Here is a 20716-nt window from a genome sequence, read left to right as displayed (position 1 = left end):
CATGTGTGTGTGTGTACTGTCATGTGTGTGTGTGTGTGTACTGTCATGTGTGTGTGTGTGTGTGTGTGTGTGTGTGTGTACTGTCACGTGTGTGTGTGTGTGTACTGTCATGTGTGTGTGTGTGTGTGTGTGTACTGTCAAGTGTGTGTGTGTGTGTGTGTGTACTGTCATATGTGTGTGTGTGTGTGTACTGTCATGTGTGTGTGTGTACTGTCATGTGTGTGTGTACTGTCATGTGTGTGTGTGTGTGTGTGTGTGTACTGTCATGTGTGTGTGTGTGTGTACTGTCATGTGTGTGTGTGTGTGTGTGTGTGTGTGTACTGTCATATGTGTGTGTGTGTGTGTACTGTCATGTGTGTGTGTGTGTGTGTGTGTACTGTCATGTGTGTGTGTGTGTGTACTGTCATGTGTGTGTGTGTGTGTACTGTCATGTGTGTGTGTGTGTGTGTGTGTGTGTACTGTCATATGTGTGTGTGTGTGTGTGTGTACTGTCATGTGTGTGTGTGTGTGTGTGTGTACTGTCATATGTGTTTGTACTGTCATGTGTGTGTGTTTGTACTGTCATGTGTGTGTGTGTGTGTGTGTGTGTGTGTGTGTACTGTCATGTGTGTGTGTGTGTGTACTGTCATGTGTGTGTGTGTGTGTGTGTGTGTATTGTCATGTGTGTGTGTGTGTGTGTGTGTGTACTGTCATATGTGTTTGTACTGTCATGTGTGTGTGTGTGTACTGTCATGTGTGTGTGTGTGTGTGTGTGTGTGTGTGTGTGTACTGTCATATGTGTGTGTGTGTACTGTCATATGTGTTTGTACTGTCATGTGTGTGTGTGTGTGTGTGTGTGTGTGTACTGTCATATGTCATGAGACGCAGGTCAACGCACAACGCTTGAGATAAAGAAGAAGAGTCTTCATGAGGCATCAGATCTGTCACGCTGGCTTCATCTCCGTCTGATTGATGTGTGATGTCCTTCATTCTAAGATCAACGCTTCACACAAACAACACAAGAGCTTCCACTGCTCATCACGAGCGCTCAGAACTGGTTTGAATGACAATGAAACCGGTCTCACCAGTCAAAGAAGAGAGTGAAAGAGAAAGTGTGTGTACTGTCATGTGTGTGTGTGTGTGTGTGTACTGTCATGTGTGTGTGTGTACTGTCATGTGTGTGTGTGTGTGTGTGTGTGTACTGTCATGTGTGTGTGTGTGTGTGTGTGTGTGTGTGTGTGTACTGTCATGTGTGTGTGTGTGTGTACTGTCATGTGTGTGTGTGTGTGTGTACTGTCATGTGTGTGTGTGTACTGTCATGTGTGTGTGTGTGTGTACTGTCATGTGTGTGTGTGTGTGTGTGTGTGTACTGTCATGTGTGTGTGTACTGTCATGTGTGTGTGTGTGTGTGTGTGTACTGTCATGTGTGTGTGTACTGTCATGTGTGTGTGTGTACTGTCATGTGTGTGTGTGTACTGTCATGTGTGTGTGTGTACTGTCATGTGTGTGTGTGTGTGTACTGTCATGTGTGTGTGTGTGTGTACTGTCATGTGTGTGTGTGTGTGTGTGTGTGTGTGTGTGTGTGTGTGTACTGTCATGTGTGTGTGTGTGTGTGTGTGTGTGTGTGTGTGTACTGTCATATGTGTGTGTGTGTGTGTGTGTGTACTGTCATGTGTGTGTGTGTACTGTCATGTGTGTGTGTGTACTGTCATGTGTGTGTGTGTGTGTACTGTCATATGTGTGTGTGTGTGTGTTTGTACTGTCATGTGTGTGTGTGTGTGTACTGTCATGTGTGTGTGTGTACTGTCATGTGTGTGTGTGTGTGTGTACTGTCATGTGTGTGTGTGTACTGTCATGTGTGTGTGTGTGTGTGTACTGTCATGTGTGTGTGTGTGTGTGTGTGTGTGTGTGTGTGTGTGTGTACTGTCATATGTGTGTGTGTGTGTGTGTGTACTGTCATATGTGTGTGTGTGTGTGTGTGTACTGTCATGTGTGTGTGTGTGTGTACTGTCATGTGTGTGTGTGTACTGTCATGTGTGTGTGTGTGTGTGTGTGTGTGTGTGTGTACTGTCATATGTGTGTGTGTGTGTGTGTGTGTACTGTCATGTGTGTGTGTGTACTGTCATGTGTGTGTGTGTGTGTACTGTCATGTGTGTGTGTGTGTGTGTGTGTGTGTGTGTACTGTCACGTGTGTGTGTGTGTGTACTGTCATGTGTGTGTGTGTGTGTGTGTGTACTGTCAAGTGTGTGTGTGTGTGTGTGTGTACTGTCATATGTGTGTGTGTGTGTGTACTGTCATGTGTGTGTGTGTACTGTCATGTGTGTGTGTACTGTCATGTGTGTGTGTGTGTGTGTGTGTGTACTGTCATGTGTGTGTGTGTGTGTACTGTCATGTGTGTGTGTGTGTGTGTGTGTGTGTGTACTGTCATATGTGTGTGTGTGTGTGTACTGTCATGTGTGTGTGTGTGTGTGTGTGTACTGTCATGTGTGTGTGTGTGTGTACTGTCATGTGTGTGTGTGTGTGTACTGTCATGTGTGTGTGTGTGTGTGTGTGTGTGTACTGTCATATGTGTGTGTGTGTGTGTGTGTACTGTCATGTGTGTGTGTGTGTGTGTGTGTACTGTCATATGTGTTTGTACTGTCATGTGTGTGTGTTTGTACTGTCATGTGTGTGTGTGTGTGTGTGTGTGTGTGTGTGTACTGTCATGTGTGTGTGTGTGTGTACTGTCATGTGTGTGTGTGTGTGTGTGTGTGTGTGTATTGTCATGTGTGTGTGTGTGTGTGTGTGTGTACTGTCATATGTGTTTGTACTGTCATGTGTGTGTGTGTGTACTGTCATGTGTGTGTGTGTGTGTGTGTGTGTGTGTGTGTGTACTGTCATATGTGTGTGTGTGTACTGTCATATGTGTTTGTACTGTCATGTGTGTGTGTGTGTGTGTGTGTGTGTGTACTGTCATATGTGTTTGTACTGTCATGTGTGTGTGTGTGTGTGTGTGTGTGTGTGTACTGTCATGTGTGTGTGTGTGTGTTAAGTGTCACCTGGAACATTGTGCCATGTAAGAATACCACAGCAGCGAGTCTGAGGTCATAAAACAAGGAAATGATTCTGCTGTACACACACACAGAAATACACGCACATAATTATCATAAATAGTCTATAAATGTTATTTAGTTAATCCAGGTTTTAGTTCATTTCTTCTCAGTGCACTACACATGAATATGTATAGTAAGGGCAGAACTGGCGGGAAGCGACTCTGAAAGACATATTGCCGTAATCCTATACGCCGCTACTTAGCGCAGCCGGCACGGAGGTCACTGACAGCTCCCTGTGCCCCAGTGCCTGATGGGATAGATAGAGCGCCTGCAGCGTGGCACTGAGAAATGCGACCCCGACCGCCTCTGAGGCCTCAGAAACGAGAAGACCCCCGGCGCTGCGGTTCGGAGCGAGATAGCTTTGTGCAACAGAGAGGAATCTGGTTTCATTAGCATTGCTGTAGCATCAGTTAATGTTTATCTGATGAACGCCGCCGATCCACCTGTGCACTGCTGCACTCACTCAACACATGACACACAACACACACGAAACAGTCAACCAAAGTCTGTCTGCTGTAAATGAGTTCTGTTGAGTGTCTTTTTCTCACGGACCCTCATAACTACCATCAGACTTCCCAACAATCTCCTCATTGTCATGTCAGTGAAAGAGAAACAAGAGCGCGATGAGAAGAATCTGTCAAACACAACACATTCATAAACATCATTAGAGGACGGGTGATGTAACAAAGGAGTTAAAATAAGGTTACGGGAAATCTGGGGTGAGAAGAAAGATCAACAATGAATAACCCAGATCGAAGGAAACTATTTGAGGCATGCGGACGACGGCCTGCGCTGCGGAAAAAGGGATTTATTATAGTTTACTATAGTATTCTGAGGTATAAATTAGAAGTAACTGATAAAATACCTGAGTGTACTTAAAATGTACTATAGTAAACTCTAGCAAATTGTACTATGCTGTAGTGCATTGTAGTACTTTACTACTGTATAGTCAAAATGTCTTAAGTATACTGTAGTGTTACCTTAGTAAGTAAACTGATAAATATATTAAAATAGTAGTATAGTACAGTATTACTAAATATTTACTATAGTACATTGATAAACTGATCAATTATTTTCTGTACTGTAGTTACATGTTTACGATAAACACATTGTATGTAAATTCTTATACAATCAATTAACTATCAAATTAATGGTGACATTATAACCGGAAGTTAACTTTGCGTGCACCAGACAAAACCCTCTAGGGTTAACTGTAGCAAACTGTTCTTTACTGTAGTGCATTTCATATTTTACAACAGTACAGTAAAAAAAGACTAAAGTATACTGTGGTGTTCCCTAAGTAGTAAGTACATCTCTTAATACAGAATATTTTATATATTTACTAGTAAACAGCAGTAAATTGTGTTATTCTATGGTTTACTATAGTATTATGTAGTATTTACTATAGTAAACTAATAAACTGATCAATTCTGTTTTGTGCTTTAATATTTACTATAGAGGGTTTCAGCGGAGACAACATAAACATTATCTGGCACAAACTTCACTTTTAGTAGTTTTAAATGAACTTAATACAATTAATATACAATCAAATTAATATGAATAGAAATGAAATGGTTATAAACAAACACGAGTTAACTTCGGGAGAGGGGCGCGCGTGCGTCCGATGAACCGTATATTGTAAAACTATAGTAAAACACAGTTTACTATAGTAAAAACTAATGTAAACTACACTATTGTTGTATTATGTATATGTACTAAAGCACACTATGTCTCATCCAGGAAGAATTCTGATCTCTCTGGATCACACAGAAAATCTTTTACATTTATAAATGTGTTGAGAAGAGAAACACGACACACTCTTCAGGCTAGTTCTTCATTTACTGACTGATTCACACTCGCGGCTTTATTATTAACTGACAGGTCTCCCAGTGCACGCGTGATGTCTACATACACACACATGAATCCGACTCAGAGATGATCTCAGTCAGACATTCCAGCAAACAAAGAATCAGGTGTTTGTTGGTCATCCGTCATGAAGGTCAAACTCAATCATTTGGCCCCGTGGATGTGAAACAGCCATCAGGCCATTATGTTCTACAATTACCTTTTACTGTGCGCTCGTATAAGTGAGTATTTTACGGGCAACATTAGCGCGTCCACCGGTGTGCAGTAATGTGCTGTTTTTGCGTCTCACCGTGAAGCCCACGGCAACCTCGGACAAATGAGTCTATTGTGCGTGTTGTGTGCAGGATTATAGCATGAGTCTACCTGCATCATTATCTCCATTAGGAACGAGCCGAGTACGACAAAACCACAAAGGGGATATTTAGACGCACAACATTCTTTTATTGGCTTAAACCCAGGCATTATAGCGCACACGGTACATTTGTGCTCTGGATGGCACAGGCATCACGGCGTCCAACATGCGGATGACCGAGGGGCCTTCAGACTCAACGCGTCGATCTCGTCTTTACACAAATTCTTATGCTTTGATGGAGTGACGGCCGTGAGGACTGACTGGAGTTTCTAATGGATAAGCTATAGACACGTACTGTATAATAACACAGCATGAGAGATTTAAAACATGACATAATCCTACAGGATTCCCAAACGTCCTGAAGACAATTACTTTGACATATGGAGCACACGCCACGCCCATGAAATAGCACTAACATGAAGATTAAAACACATCTGTGTTATGTCACCGATATCCCTTTGAGACAGGTAATGAAGATTTATCCACATACACACTACATTAAAATACAAAATATACCTGCTTTAAATTCCTTACACGACAATAACCAAATACAGAATAAACAAGTCCCAACATTAGTATATATTTATATCTTTCCTCATTTTAGGAGACAGGTCTAAAACAAAGTTGAGCAATAGGAAAACATGCTTTTGTATACACTCTTTTGTATACACCAGAAAATAGGCCGATGCCAAAGTGCAAAGCAATATAAATGTCCATAAATAGGCATTATTAAAATATAAATCAGTGTCATGTTTAAGTTTCAGAGAAAAATAACTGTACTGATATAAAACGTATAAAGTGTCATGTCATTTGAGGTCTCCAACCCCGCAGTGAATGTTATTATTAAAAATGATGTCATAATGGACATAACCCTGTATGTTAGAGTGACTCATGCAGTTCTTTAAATAAACCAACCTTAAAACTACACTTTCAAACCCTTCTCAAAGACGTAGAAAAGAAGTTTGCTCTCAATGTTAAAAGTATTGTTAAGTCAACAGCGCTCCGTGTCCGTGTGTTTCCTCGCGCTGAGTCAGCATCACTGCAAACAGGAAACTTTAACAGCGCTCCCCTCAATCCTCTGTGAACCTCGTGAACTCTGGGCGCGTGCCAGTTCAGCTAAATTAACAGCTTGAACCGAACACGCAAATGAAGAGCAAAGCAGTGAACTCCTTCACGGCCAAACAGAAAGAAAGTGCTTCATCGTCTGTCTAGCGTATAAATGCTCACAACAGATATTCTGCTAACTTGCACTTTGATGCAAAACAACCGAGCTCAAACTAGAAAAGAATGTACATTTGAATGCATTTAAATGTTTGTTAAGATAAATTATATTATTATAAATAATCATGTAAAAATAAAATAATAATTAACGAAAATAACACTTTGTTTTTTGTTCGTAAGACTTTTATTTGGTCTTGGAGTTTTTCTTCCTCTTTTAAACTGGTTGGGAAATGTTCAGCAATCGCCACACGATCACAGAGTTGACCCTTAAACATCTATAAAATAACACATTACCTTTAGTTTCATGAAATGTATTATTAATAATTAAATGTAAATGTATGTATCATTTTATTAAATGTAGACATTTGATGAAGGAATTTCTTCAGCTGATCAATCTAATGTGATGATGCCGCAAACTGAAGTCTCCAGACAAACGAAATAAACAGACGAGGGCACAAATCTGCTCACCTCACTGTTATGTGTGTGTGCGCCAAACCACTACCCTCTCATTACTGTGATTTCACTTCTCCAGAGTGGCTCCACTGTGGCTCAACCCCCCCCACCCTACACACACACACACACACACACACACACACACACACACACACACGTGCGCACACACACCCTACACACCCTACACACACACACACACACACACACACACCGCCCGTGCATGCACCCTACCATTAGGAGTCTAAAGCTTTAACCACATCATCACATGCTCCTGTACAACTGTTCCTGCACACATTCATGCATGTGTCATCAGGTTTACTGCGTCCTGATTGGTCGACATGATTTGGCAGACGCTTGCATTGCATGATACTACACATTTGTTTCTGAGTAAGTGTAATCTCCGGGATCGAACCCATGACCTCTGTGCTGCTAGCGCATACTCTCACCACTGAGCCACAGGAAATGATATTTTCAGGAATAATAACAGTGATGTTTCTCTCTCTAACAACAGTGATGATTTCTGGCCTTATTCACTGCTACAGTCTCTTAAAGGAACAGTTGCCCACATTGAAGCTCACCGCATGAACACAAAACATCTTCTGACGTGTTTCACTGAAGAAAGAGTCACATACACATTAACAACCACATGAGAGAGAGGTGATGACCTTTATATCTTAATCTGTCAATCATGTAGGGCTGAAATGACACAACATCACTTTTTTATGTACTCTTTCAGCTTGAATTCTCTTGTATGGTCAGAGACAGAACAAATCAGTCTGGACACGTGACTCAAACACACGTCCCCCTCTTGTATACGGCGCTGCGGGTCTCATAAAGACAGAGAAAAACACACTGGCTGTTATTGTTGCCGTGGCTAGTGGCGTATAATTTGATGGGTGGGGTGGCGATCAGGTTTCTCTGAGACTCGTCCAGTGTTTTGTGACGGTTCTATGGAGAGAAAGGGGGTCGACCTTGAAAGTATTGTTGAAGCAAAGTAATGCAGCAGTGAAACACAAGGAGTGGTAAACCACAGCTGGCCAACGCTCACGCACGAACATACGCGTGCACATAGGCACACACACACACACACACGCACGCACGACAGACGCACACACGCATACACGAACAGACTCACACACATTACCACACACATGCGCGCGCAGGCACACACACGCTGAACACACACTCAAATGCGCGCTCATGCAAGCACACACACACACGAACATACACACACGCATGCACACGAACAGACGCACACACATACCTGCACTCTAACACATTCGCACACACACACATGCGCGCCCAAGCACACACACACGCTGAACAGACGTACACACAAACATACACACACGCATGCACACAAACAGACGCACACACATGCGCGTGCAAGCACACACATGCTGAATACACACTCAAATGTGCGCTCATGCAAGCACACACACACACCCAGAACACACAGATGCGTGCGCATGCAAGCATACACACGCAGAGCACACAGATGCGCGCGCATGCAAGCACACACACCGAACTTGCACACACGCATACGCACACACACTCAAATGCACGTTTTGTGAAATGTACTAAAGTGAAAAACAAGCTCGTTTTGGAAAGAAGGTCTTACGGGGCCTGAAACCTCCTTCAGTGCTGAGCTTCTGAATGACTTTACATCAGACGACTCACAGATCAGATAAGAGACGCACTAAACGGCCCGTTGAGGTTAGCTCAGCCTCTTCATCAGGACACGAGATCTAAACAAAGTGAAATTACACACTGGAGATATTTCATTACGCTTCAACCACGCTTAAATGAATGAAAACTAAACACTGAAGTGGGGGAAAGACTAATAATCTCACATATTTCATTCTGAACACACTGATCCGCTCCTAACCTTCAGAAATATCAGAGAGACCCATAAAACCTTTTTTATAAATATAAAGAACCTTTTTGTTTCACAAAGTGGAAAGAGGTTCTTGAGACTTTAAAAACTAAGAAAGAAATGTTCTTTGACTGAATTTTTCTTTGCCGAACCATTTGTAGCACCTTTTTATGTATTATATTTCTTTGAAAAAGAAACAAGGAAATAAAAGTAAATAACAAAGAAGATGAAAACCAATCAATTACTGTGGGGGGTATCACATTTTCAAATCAAACTTATTAAATGACTTAAAAAAGGCAAAATACAAACATGTCATTGATGTTCAATCAAGACAACAAAATAGGTGTGATTTTGAATACACACAAAACATGATAGTTTCATCGACACATAAAAAGGACAGGTTTAGAAAACTGAGGGTTTAAAGGCCTTACACAAAGCTCTAGACCCTTCAAATAATCTGAGTTTTGTTTACTCCTGTGTTGGGTAAATAGGGATAAACTTTAAATGAACTCAGAACATTTGACCAAACCAAAGGATGAGTTCATGTCACTAACACTACGCACAACTTGGTTTAAATAAATGAAATGTTATTAAAAGTGTTCACTGCACACTGAACTCAAGTCTTCAAATAGATTCACACCAAACTGTTCCAGATATTCACAGACTGTTAGAAATGATTCCACGTCTGCAAAACACTTCCAATGATAGATGTGTATTATGTTTGCGTGTCATGTATTGATACAGCTGTCACACACATTGTTTGCTCTTGACTGAGATTCTAATCAGATCAGAACGGGAACAGACATCTTCTGTTTTCTGCCAGTCTGATAACCTTTGAATCAGATTTAAAGAGCCACACTTTAGTCCAGACTCCGATTCAGAAGGACTGAATGTCAGAGAGTTTCCCGTCTTTGTCCAGCTCGTGCTGCTCGGCCCGAATGCCAAACGCATAAATCAACGCGGAGCGACGAAGAGCGTGAATGGACGTGCCAAGAAACAGACCGGCACCCAGCGGGGACCTCAGTGCTGCCTTATATTAAAACTTCCTTTAATTGTGTTGTGCTTTGACTACTCGAGTGCATCGAGTCGTCTGGAGAGGCTCAGCAGACGCATGACGGATGTTTGACATTAATCGTACTCTTGTGACGTGACACGGGCTCACCTGCCCCTCCCATCTCTGTGTGGACCAAACCCTCACCCCAGAGAGATGAGAACAACCCGATCTGCGAGGAAAATCACCTTCCTTTCTGCATATTCACATGTTTCCAACAAGAAGGTTTCCTGCGAAAATTTATGAGTCTTTAAGTTGAATGTCGTCATCATAGAGAAAGTGTAGAGATGATGTTGAAGGACCCGGAGGATTTTAATGCACAGAGACTCAAACACACGGACATACATTGATCATTGAGAAGAAAACGAAACACAACATTAAAAACAAAGGATCGATTTAAGTCAATTCAGTCATTTTTGTGTCTTGCGTAGCTTATGTTAATATTTACATAAACTACAGGAATAAACTGAGAGCTTGATATAGTCTGTAGTAAATGTGTGTTTATTTTTAACTTCGCTTGATCAAAAAACATTTACTTGACGTGATATGACTCGTTGTAAAAAGTGAGGAAAGTTGTGGAAATGAAATGTTGTGAAGGTTAGAAATCCTGCTAACACAACAGTAGATTTTCCAGCACAGCGCATGTACACGTGACTCAATTCAGAAATAAATTTAACTTTAGCCTGGAAAGGGAAATCCAATAAAACTCAAGAAAGTTCAAAAGGGTTGCATCCAAAATGAACGTTCTGTCAGGTTCACTACCGTCAGAATGATTATGAATAAGCGTATATTTAGATTGGCGGTGTGGTTCTGTTCTGGGCAAAAACAGGGAGGAGAGCGATAACCCCCTGAGGGTAAAGAGAACAGAACAAAAGATGTCATCAGTTCTTAATGACATTTAAGTGTAACACATTATGTAAAGTGATTGAGACTTGCAGAAATCAGGTCCCCATTGCAAATGCATGTGGAGCTGGGGATGGAGGTGGGTAATTTGCTCCTGAGCAACGCGATAAGCTGCTATTGGCTGAATGAATATTAAAACGGAAGCTGTGATAGAATCAATAAATGTTTATATATAACTTCAATTAAATATAAATATATATACATGCAAATAATTGCTAAATGTATACATGCATGTGCAAATTTACATTTAGTCATTTAGCGGACGCTTTTATCCAAAGCGACTTACAGATGAGGAAACATTGGAAGCAATTATCACAACATAGGCAACAAAATACATAAGTGCATCAAACTAGTCCAGTATAAAAAGCTCAGAATAGAGAGGTTAGTATTGTATGTGTTATTAGCTCCCACTGTTATGAGGATGATACTTGGCTATACATCTCATCAACACCAGATGATTCCCTCCAGCTTACCAAATTGGCAGAGTGCATCGAAGATATAAAACATTGGACGAATTGTAATTTCCTTCTTTAAAATTCTAATAAAACAGAAATATTATTTGTCGGACCAAAGAAACGTTAACCGAATACTTCCGATTACTACCTGCAAGTTGAAGGATGTACTGTTACTCCAACAAATCCAGTAAAAGATCTAGACGTTATATAAGACAGCAACTGAAATCACATCTCAAATGTCTTAAAACAGCCTTTTTCCACCTTAGAAATGTTGCCAGATTAGTGTCTCAAACTCAAAGTGTCAAACTCAAAGAACTGAAAACCTGAAGAAAAACACTCCAAACATCTCAAGAGATCTCAACAGTCTGCTCAGATCTCCCAACATACCAAAGTCTGCAAATAAAACTCAAACTCGTTTCATCACATTCTCATCAAAGGATGAACTGTCAATCTACTGTGAACCTCTGAACTCTTGCTGTATGACAACACTCGTCTCATTCAACCTTCTTGAGGAACAAGGAAGTCTTCAAATCACAATCTTTTTTTATCAAATGAATATCTTGTTTTCAGGATGTTTGAAACGTTTTACTGGCAATCTCTCTGTTTGGAAAATAACATTTGTGACGTCTCCGAAGGACCAATGGCTGACGGAAGAAACAAAGATTGTTCAACATTGAGTCGGGGTTGTGGACACTTTTTAGCAAAGTCATTGACAATCCATTTCCAGCCCTCTGGAGACATCAAAGCCAAACTCTGTCTTGTTATTCTTGAATTATTTTTCTGTGTGACCGGCAGACAGACAGATAACATGCCATGTCACGGCTTCTATTTCATCTCTACGACTTCTCCGTGTAACACAGGGTGGGTGTGCAGAAGACTTGTGTGTCAGGATGTGTGTCTTTGTCAAAGGGACATAAATCAATGTCGAGCCGTGCAAAACACCGACACATTAACCACAACTGGTGCCAGTCAGAGAACGTACCCTGACACGTTCGCCACGGGGGAAGAGCAATGTTTCCATGATCATGACAGATGAGAAATAAAACAACCTCTGTGTGTGTGATTCAGAGTCTCGAGTCTAACATGATCATCTTCATGTAAACACAAACACAAGTCAACAGTGTCAGTTACAATACATCTCAAAATAAACACATCTGAGATGCAGGACCTCCAAAACATGAAAGAAATATCTTTACACAAGATGTCATTTCAGCGAGAGCTTCTGGAACATTTTCATGAGAAGATTTGTGTCGGGGTGTGTAAAGGTGATGTCAGACATAATTTCACATACAATCATGCAGAAGTTGTGTTTGAAATATTACATAAACATACATACATAAAGCATCCAAACATACATCATATACAGTAGCAACCTTTGGATAAAAGTTTAAGAATGTCTTTACATTAATAACAAAACGTCTCACAACTAACTTCACGTTTCTCTGTCACGTAAATCTAAGCTCACAAACTGTGACAGGTGGGCTTGTGCTTTAAAACCAGCGTGTGGTTTAATGTGTTAAAGTGATGTGACGTATGTGTTCCATACTCACAATTGGTGCTCTGCATTTAACCCATCCAAGTGCACACACACACACACACACACACACACACACACACACACACACACACACACACACACACACACACACACACACACACACACCTACACTCCCAGCTGGTACAGAGGCTCAAACTGCCAACGTTTGAGTTACAAGTCAGAGTCTCTAACCATTAGGTCACGACTGCCCCGACAAGACATTTCTGGGTTTATACGACTCAAGTGTGTGTGTGTGCTTGTGTGTGTGTGTGTGTGCTTGTGTGTGTGCTTGTGTGTGTGTTTGTGTGTGCTTGTGTGTGTGCTTGTGTGTGTGTGCTTGTGTGTGTGTTTGTGTGTGTGTGTGTGTGTGTGTGTGTGTGCGCGCTTGTGTGTGTGCTTGTGTGTGTGTGCTTGTGTGTGTGTTTGTGTGTGTGTGTGCTTGTGTGTGTGTGTGTGCTTGTGTGTGTGTGTGTGTGTGTGTGTGTGCTTGTGTGTGTGCTTGTGTGTGTGTGCTTGTGTGTGTGTTTGTGTGTGTGTGTGTGTGTGTGCTTGTGTGTGTGCGTGTGCTTGTGTGTGTGTGTGCTTGTGTGTGTGTTTGTGTGTGTGTGTGTGTGTGTGTGTGTGCTTGTGTGTGTGTGTGTGTGTGCTTGTGTGTGTGTTTGTGTGTGTGTGTGTGTGCTTGTGTGTGTGTGTGTGTGTGTGTGCTTGTGTGTGTGTGCTTGTGTGTGTGTGCTTGTGTGTGTGCTTGTGTGTGTGTGTGTGTGTGCTTGTGTGTGTGTGTGTGTGTGTGTGTGTGCTTGTGTGTGTGTTTGTGTGTGTGTGTGTGTGTGTGCTTGTGTGTGTGCTTGTGTGTGTGTGGGGGTCAGTCAGTTCATCCACCTGTTGCCCTGAGGCCAAAGAACCACCAATTGCCATGTCACGACAAGTCTCTCTCTCTCCCTTACCCGCTCACTCACTTGCACTCTCTCTCTTTTCCTTCCTCTCCTTCCTCAATCTTACTATCTGATTATTAATGATAATCTTAAATCTAAATGATTTGTTGTGTAGAGGCAGCAGTTTTTGCCAGAGGAGAACTGGAATCCCCTGGTTAGGCCTGGTCTCCCTCTGAGGTTTCTTATAGTCTGTTTAATATCTGACCTGTGTTTCTTTCTCCTTATGTTGGGTGTGTGGTTCTCTGTGATGGCCCCTTGGCACATTTGTGTCTGTCTTCTGTGCTTTCAAGTTTTTGTTTATACTTCATATGTTTAGCTTGTAGTCTATATGTTTTCTTAACAATGCAAATTGTAAGGGTTAGGGGTATAACACAGAATTGGGATTGGGCCTCACACTTTCACTCACTTCTCTCTCACTCTTTGTGTTCCTCTCGCTCGCTCGCTCACTCACTCACCAATTGCCTTGTCATGAGAAGTCGCTCACACTTGCTTGTTCGATCTCAAAACATCACTGACAACAATAAAGATAGAAAAACATTTTAAGAGATAAATGCTATTTATTAACAATTACTTTATGCATCCGCTAAAAGGAACTAACAATGAACAATATTAATACAGCATTTATTAATGTTAGTTCATGTCACTTTCAGGATTTACTAATACATTATTAAAATCAAACTTTGTCACTGTTAACATTAGTTCATATACCATGATCTAACATAATTAACTGTTTTGTCATGAACTAACATTAACAAGGAATAATAAATGCTGAAAAACTAAATTGTTCATTGTTATCTCATGTTAGCTAATGCATTTACTACTGTTAACTAATAGCACCTTATTGTAAAGTGTTACGGAATATTCTCATAAATCTCTCTTCTAAAACATTGTTTTCTCATTAATCTCTGCTTTGATCCAAAGGTTCCTCACAGTTATATATGTACATTCATCACAGTAATATATGTTTTGCTCTGAGATCTTCTCTGAGGTACTGCGAGCGCTTTTCTTCACCTCAATAAATATAAGCGTTTCCACCCTTTCTCTAATCCACAAAACAAACCGGCCATTTTTCCTGCTGTGCCTTTAAGACGTCTGTGTAAACACTTCTCCAGCATGTCAAATGAGTAACAGGGTTAGATTATAAGTGGCGGGTTTCTGTCAGGTCCAGTAGTTTGCTCCGCCACACCCTTTAATAACAGTATTACAACGAGCCATAATCACGACACATTTACTTCAGATTAAACATCTAAGACTTGATTTATAAGTTCTGCATCATTCACAAGTTTGTGCAGATGGACCAAACCATTACTGTGTATCATAGCCGTATTAAACATCTCTTCTGAAATAACATCATGATAAATATACAATGTAAGTAAAGATGCCGTCAGACACCAGTCTCTCCTGAGCTGATTTTCTTCTAAAGATCAGCCGTCACTCTTCTACTCTGTAAAAGCCTCAAATCTCACCATCACAGTCTGGCTTCCTCTCGAGAGAAAAACAAACAGAGGAGCTGTGAATGATGGAGCTGTCGGCCGGAGGTCTCTGATAGCATCAACTGTGTGTGTGTGAATGAGACAAACTGATAACACAGTAAACTCGGAAAGCTTTACTGTCATTGTGTGCAAAGCAAAACAAAATCACAGACATTGGGTCGACTTTACAACGCTTCCTGAAATAAAAGCACTTGTGAACTTGATAATTCTTCCATGCAACGGCTCTAAAAATCAATCGTGTATCGCGATACAAAAACATTCAGATATGTATCGTAGACTTTGGCAATATTCTTTTAAACGACATCATATTTTTATGTTAAAATGTTGTTTGACGGATCTATTCAGTTTATCAGTTGACATAAAAATGGTTGAATTAAATCTGGTAAATCCTTCAATTAAATAAAAACAAATGTTATTAACAAAAGTTGTGTTTAGGGGAAATGCTTCTGTGTATCGTATTGAACCGTGAGCTGAGCGTATTGTTACACCCCTAAAAACAGTATGAAGAATGTCCACAGTAAAAAAAACATAAAAGTAAAACTCCCTTTTTTACAGACGTGTGTTTTCTATGAAGTGATGTCTGAGAGTATGAACAGGGTGTTATCTACTGTACCTTATCTTCCAGACGGATCAGTCGGGCTCCAACTGTGTGATATTCTTTATCCACACCTTTCTCTGGAATCACATCAACATACATGAAGCATGTTACACAAGATCCATACATGTTCAAAGAAAGAAGCGCTCTGTTAAAGGGACAGTTCAGCCAAAAAACATCAGTTCTGTCTTTTGATTTGCGACTGAAGATGTTTTGAGAAATGTCTCGGTGGTTTTGTGTTTATATAATGGAAGTCAATGGAGTTCAGTTTTGTTTCATTATCAACGTTCTTCAAAATATCTTCTTATAGTATATTTTTTATATCAAAGTTTTACCAATAATTGTGAGATCAATATTTTATCTGATTTCAATGAACAGAAAGGTTTTCAAAGTTAAATTTTAGTAAATGATTTGCTTATCAACAGGTGTTGATATGAAAATGTGTTCTTTCATTTATCATTCATAAAATATGATAATATGAAAAATCTACAGATCTACATTCAGTTTTCGTCTTTGGATTGACTGCAGAGGAAGATTTGAGATTTGAATTTAATTTCCAAACACTTTCCATCATGTGTTTTCCCTTCAATCCGCACTTGATACGGGACCAATAAAAAGTTATAGCAGCGACCGGCACCGCTTTACTGGAATGTTATCTTTTCCTTTACCTGGCAGGAACATTCCCGGTTTTCCCAACGTGTGATCCAACCTGCGAGAGGAAAAACAGCAGGAAACTGTGAAATACACAGGAATTGTTGGGCGTTCATACGGAGGGGATCAGGGTGACGTGGGGAGGTCATCTCACCTTCTCTGGAGTTCTTTGATGCGGACCATCATGTTGAGATGCCCCTGTGAATACTGCTCGATCACGTCTCGCACGTCGTACGGTTTCCTCGCTTGCTGTGGGACAGAGATGGAGTCGGTGAGCGCTATTGTCATCACGGCCGACTGTGTTCTGTTCCCCTGGGCCACTGACTTCCGTGTTTTGTTACAGCATCTCACTTTAACTCAATAACAACAAGAGTGAAGGTACGGCGCAGGTGTCCAACAGCCAAAACTAAGTCAACCGAAAACACTAAACAAAATACAGATAAACGCTAAACATACCGTCAAACTACTATATTTGTTGACAAATATTTTGGTTTAATTTGCATGTTTGGAAAATAATGTCAGTTTTGTTCATTGTTCAATTCCGTTTATCGGTCCGACTGTAAATGACGACACACATTTTATCAACACAACATTGGAACTTTTTCTTCTCTCATGTTGGGAAATACAATGATCGTCTAAAATGTAATAATCTAAAATCACAATTCAGAATCATTTCAAGTCCCGGTGAACCGGAAGTTGCGATCGTTTCTACTTCCGTATTTTTACGCATTTCCTAGTGAAACGGAATTTCTAATGAGAGAAATAGTGGGCGTGGCTTTCGTCTTTCTCTGCGATTTGATTGGATGTATAAAAACAGCCGATGCATTTTGAAACGGAACGTTTCAGTGAATTTTAATTTTCAAAGCGGATTTCTCACCGTACCTGAAATTTCCGTCGAGCCACAAAGTACTGCATCCTCCTGATGACCTTGACGGCAGATTTGTGCGCGTGAGAAAGTCTGAAGAGAACAAAACAAACACTCACGGGTCAGACCTGCCAAGCCGGCCTGCAGTAAATGTGTATACACATGTGTGTGTGTGTGGCAGCACAACACACGCCGAGACTCTCCAAATGAACTCTGGGAGGGGATTCGGGTGTTTTTGGCTGAAGTTCTCAGTTTTTTCCACCGTTAAAAAAAGGCCCTGTCAAAGTTTATACCCAGAAATACATGCAGCAGTAATGCAGTCTGCTGAAAAAACAAACGGCATTTCTACACACAGATAACACAAACACTTAAGAATAGATAACAAGCTTCAGACTCAAACAAATCTCATAAACACGTCTGGAGTCTAAATGGCTTTAGTGTAGAGCTCATCTGGGCGTTTATCAATGACCCGGAGGAGACACCCTGACCTTAAAGTGACAGTAAATCATCACACAACTCACTGACAGTGTCTGGAGCGAGTGTGTGTGTGTGTGTGTGTGTGTGTGTGCTGAACAGTGTTGGGTAAAATATTCTGAAAAAGGAATTAATTAATAATTCATTCATTAACTAATTTCATATTCAATAGTGTCATTAGGTTACTGTACAAATGACTCTCTCCAAAAAGTGTTTAATTACTTATTACGGATTACTTTCTATATCCCATATCAACCTCGATTAGAATTGATTCAAGGAAAGACATGAAAGGGCTCTTTTAATTCAATTCAAATCAATTATATATGACTACATACATTATTCTTATTAACTTATACAAGTATACAAATGTAAGGATACACTAAAGCATACAATTTAAAGTTAGACTTATAATATTGATGTCTTTTCCACTATTTAATATATGACGTAGTATTTAGTTCAATTACATCAGAAGTAACTGTAATTAAATAACAGACAAAATAAGAGTAATCCCTTACTTTACTCTTACAAGGGACTCCATCAAATCTCCGGAGCTATAAAAAAAACATATGAGCGATTTATGAGCATATATATGTTCGGGAAAAGAATGTCATGTCAACGAGTTTCTTCGGTTCTGTGCTGGAGGAATATCAGAAGCGTGACCACACGTGTGTTGTAGATACCGCGCGTGTCTTAAGTGGAGACATCAGTGATGCTTCGAGCGCTACATGCGGTGGACCATCAGCGACACATACTTCAGAATCTAACAGGACAGAAGAGGGTGTCACATCCTCCTGATAACAACTCAAATATACGTCACAAACACATCCGTCCTGAAGGGCATAAAGCCCAGCCGGGTGACGATTCATCACAGCTCGAGTCGGTTGTGATAAAACACACAGAGCCGTCCCTGATCTGTCCCTGTGACCGCACACATGACACAGGCTTGTTGTGAGCGCAAGTCCACAAACAGAGACGTCGTAATGAGAGGCGGGACGGCCGGACAAAAGCCTCCAGCAGCACTGACAGACCGTAAAACAGCCAGATCAGACTCTATTTTCCCTACTATGAGAGTCAATGGGGCAAAATCTGTCTGGTTATAAGCATTCTTCTAAATATCTTTCTCTGTTTGCATCAGAACAAAGACATTTATACAGAGGAGAGGAAATGATGACAGAATTCTTGGGTGAAGTTTCCCTTTAACACGATTACTGAACGCAACAAATGGCTTGTTTGATAAGAACCGTTATTCCTATTGTTTACGCTTTAAAATCACAGCCAATCAAAAAGGGTTTCAATAAATGGGTGTGTTTAGCGTAATTTTGGACCAATGAGATTCCATCACCCAGCACAAACAAAATAAATTAATACACTGCAAAAAATGACCTTCTTACTAAGTATTTTTGTCTTGTTTTACATTACAAATGGCAAGAAATTCAAGTCTTATTTTTAGACAAAACTATGAAATTTCAGTGAATTTGTGCTTAAAACAAGCAAATAAATCTGACAATGAGGTGAGAAAAATAATCTAGTGTAAACCTTAATTCAAGATTATTTTTCAACCCCATTGTCAGATTTATTTGCTTGTTTTAAGCACAAATTCACAGTAATTTCATAGTTTTTGTCTAAATACAAGACTTGTCATTTTGCTCATCAAGAAAAAGCAAACTGAGCTCAGATTCGTCTCGTCTGTGATCAAAAGTCAATATTAGTAAAGATCTCAGTATGAACTCAAACACATTTACTCAAATCCAGATGATTTACTCTTCGTGTCTCATTTGATTCTCTTTCTCCTGATCAATAGGAGGAAAAACATCCGAGTTGATTCTCAAATGAAACACATCTGGGAACTCCATCAAACCTCTTGAAAGAGCCATTTAAGTGAGCAATAACAACATCCGTGGGGTAAATGTCCAGATATGAAACGCCATTCAAGTCTTCTGTTTGGCTGCTTCAGAGACCTTTGGATGAGAATATGAGCCAGAAGCTCAGAGTTGATCTCTTTACTTCTCTCTCTGTAAGTGTGCATCTCGTCTTATCTCTCTGTATCTGCATTTCCATGCATTTGGCAGATGCTTTTATCCAGAGAGTGCATTACAAGACACACATGTGATCAGTATTTCTTCTCAAACACGACCCACAAACTCTTACTTTTAATGTTACTCTCTCTCTCTCTCTCTCTCTCTCTCTCTCTCTCTCTCTCTCTCTCTCTCTCTCTCTCTCTCTCTCTCTTTGTAAGTTACTACTGTAAAAAAATCATTTCTGGCTCTCGAACGAATCTCATGCTTTGAATCTATTGTAAATATCTGTTTAAAAAGATCGACGTATTACAAATCTGGTGAGTGTGGCAGTCCGAATGTCTCATTTCTTTCTCGCAGGAAGAGGAAGTGACCGTTGACACCTGAAGGCATAAACAATGAGTCTAAAACACAGGTTGTGTTCAAAAGCCTTTGGGCACGCAGAGAGACCATTACATTACACGCGGTAACAGAAGCCCAGATTACACAACAACACGCAATCCAATCCTCAACATAAACACTAACAATGACTGAAAGATGTCACAACAGTTCACATGACGACGTTCAAGTGTGAAGAATGAAACATTGGCCCAGTTCACACAGATAAAAGTGTGGATAGAGTTACTCCTGCAACGCAACACTGGCTTTATGATTCATGCTTTAATATGATTGTGACCTGTTCACAGGCATTAGACGCCTTTAAGAATCTATTCATTCATTTTGGGGGTCCTGCTTACTCAGATCCCTCAAACAAGGTTAAAATCTGTTATCATTCACTCACCCGTATGAACTTTTGTACAATGCTGTAACATTAATTATTTTGGTTGGTGGTCCTTTCTGATGTTGCACAAAATGTATGATACATTTATATAGTTCATAAAATGACACAAAATCTGTGGCCCCCCT

General features: G+C 40.5%; 1 protein-coding gene across 1 annotated transcript in view; it reads right to left on the bottom strand.

Annotated features, from left to right (window-relative positions):
* The window catches only part of LOC306890113 (potassium voltage-gated channel subfamily KQT member 1-like), a 36022-nt gene extending 18614 nt beyond the window's left edge, over positions 1-17408 (bottom strand). Inside the window, exons 1-4 of the mRNA XM_079449631.1 lie at positions 17339-17408; positions 16611-16705; positions 16474-16514; positions 15824-15885 (exon numbers count right to left, since the gene is read on the bottom strand). Coding sequence (XP_079305757.1) covers positions 15824-15885; positions 16474-16514; positions 16611-16705; positions 17339-17371 — 231 coding nt within the window. The 5' untranslated portion in view covers positions 17372-17408. The remainder of the gene's footprint in view (positions 1-15823; positions 15886-16473; positions 16515-16610; positions 16706-17338) is intronic.
* Positions 17409-20716: the final 3308 nt, after the last annotated feature.

Source organism: Barbatula barbatula (assembly GCF_947034865.1).
Source record: "Barbatula barbatula genome assembly, chromosome: 25".
In the NCBI taxonomy this organism is placed as follows: domain Eukaryota; kingdom Metazoa; phylum Chordata; class Actinopteri; order Cypriniformes; family Nemacheilidae; genus Barbatula; species Barbatula barbatula.
This window is presented reverse-complemented; position numbering and strand designations above follow the sequence as displayed.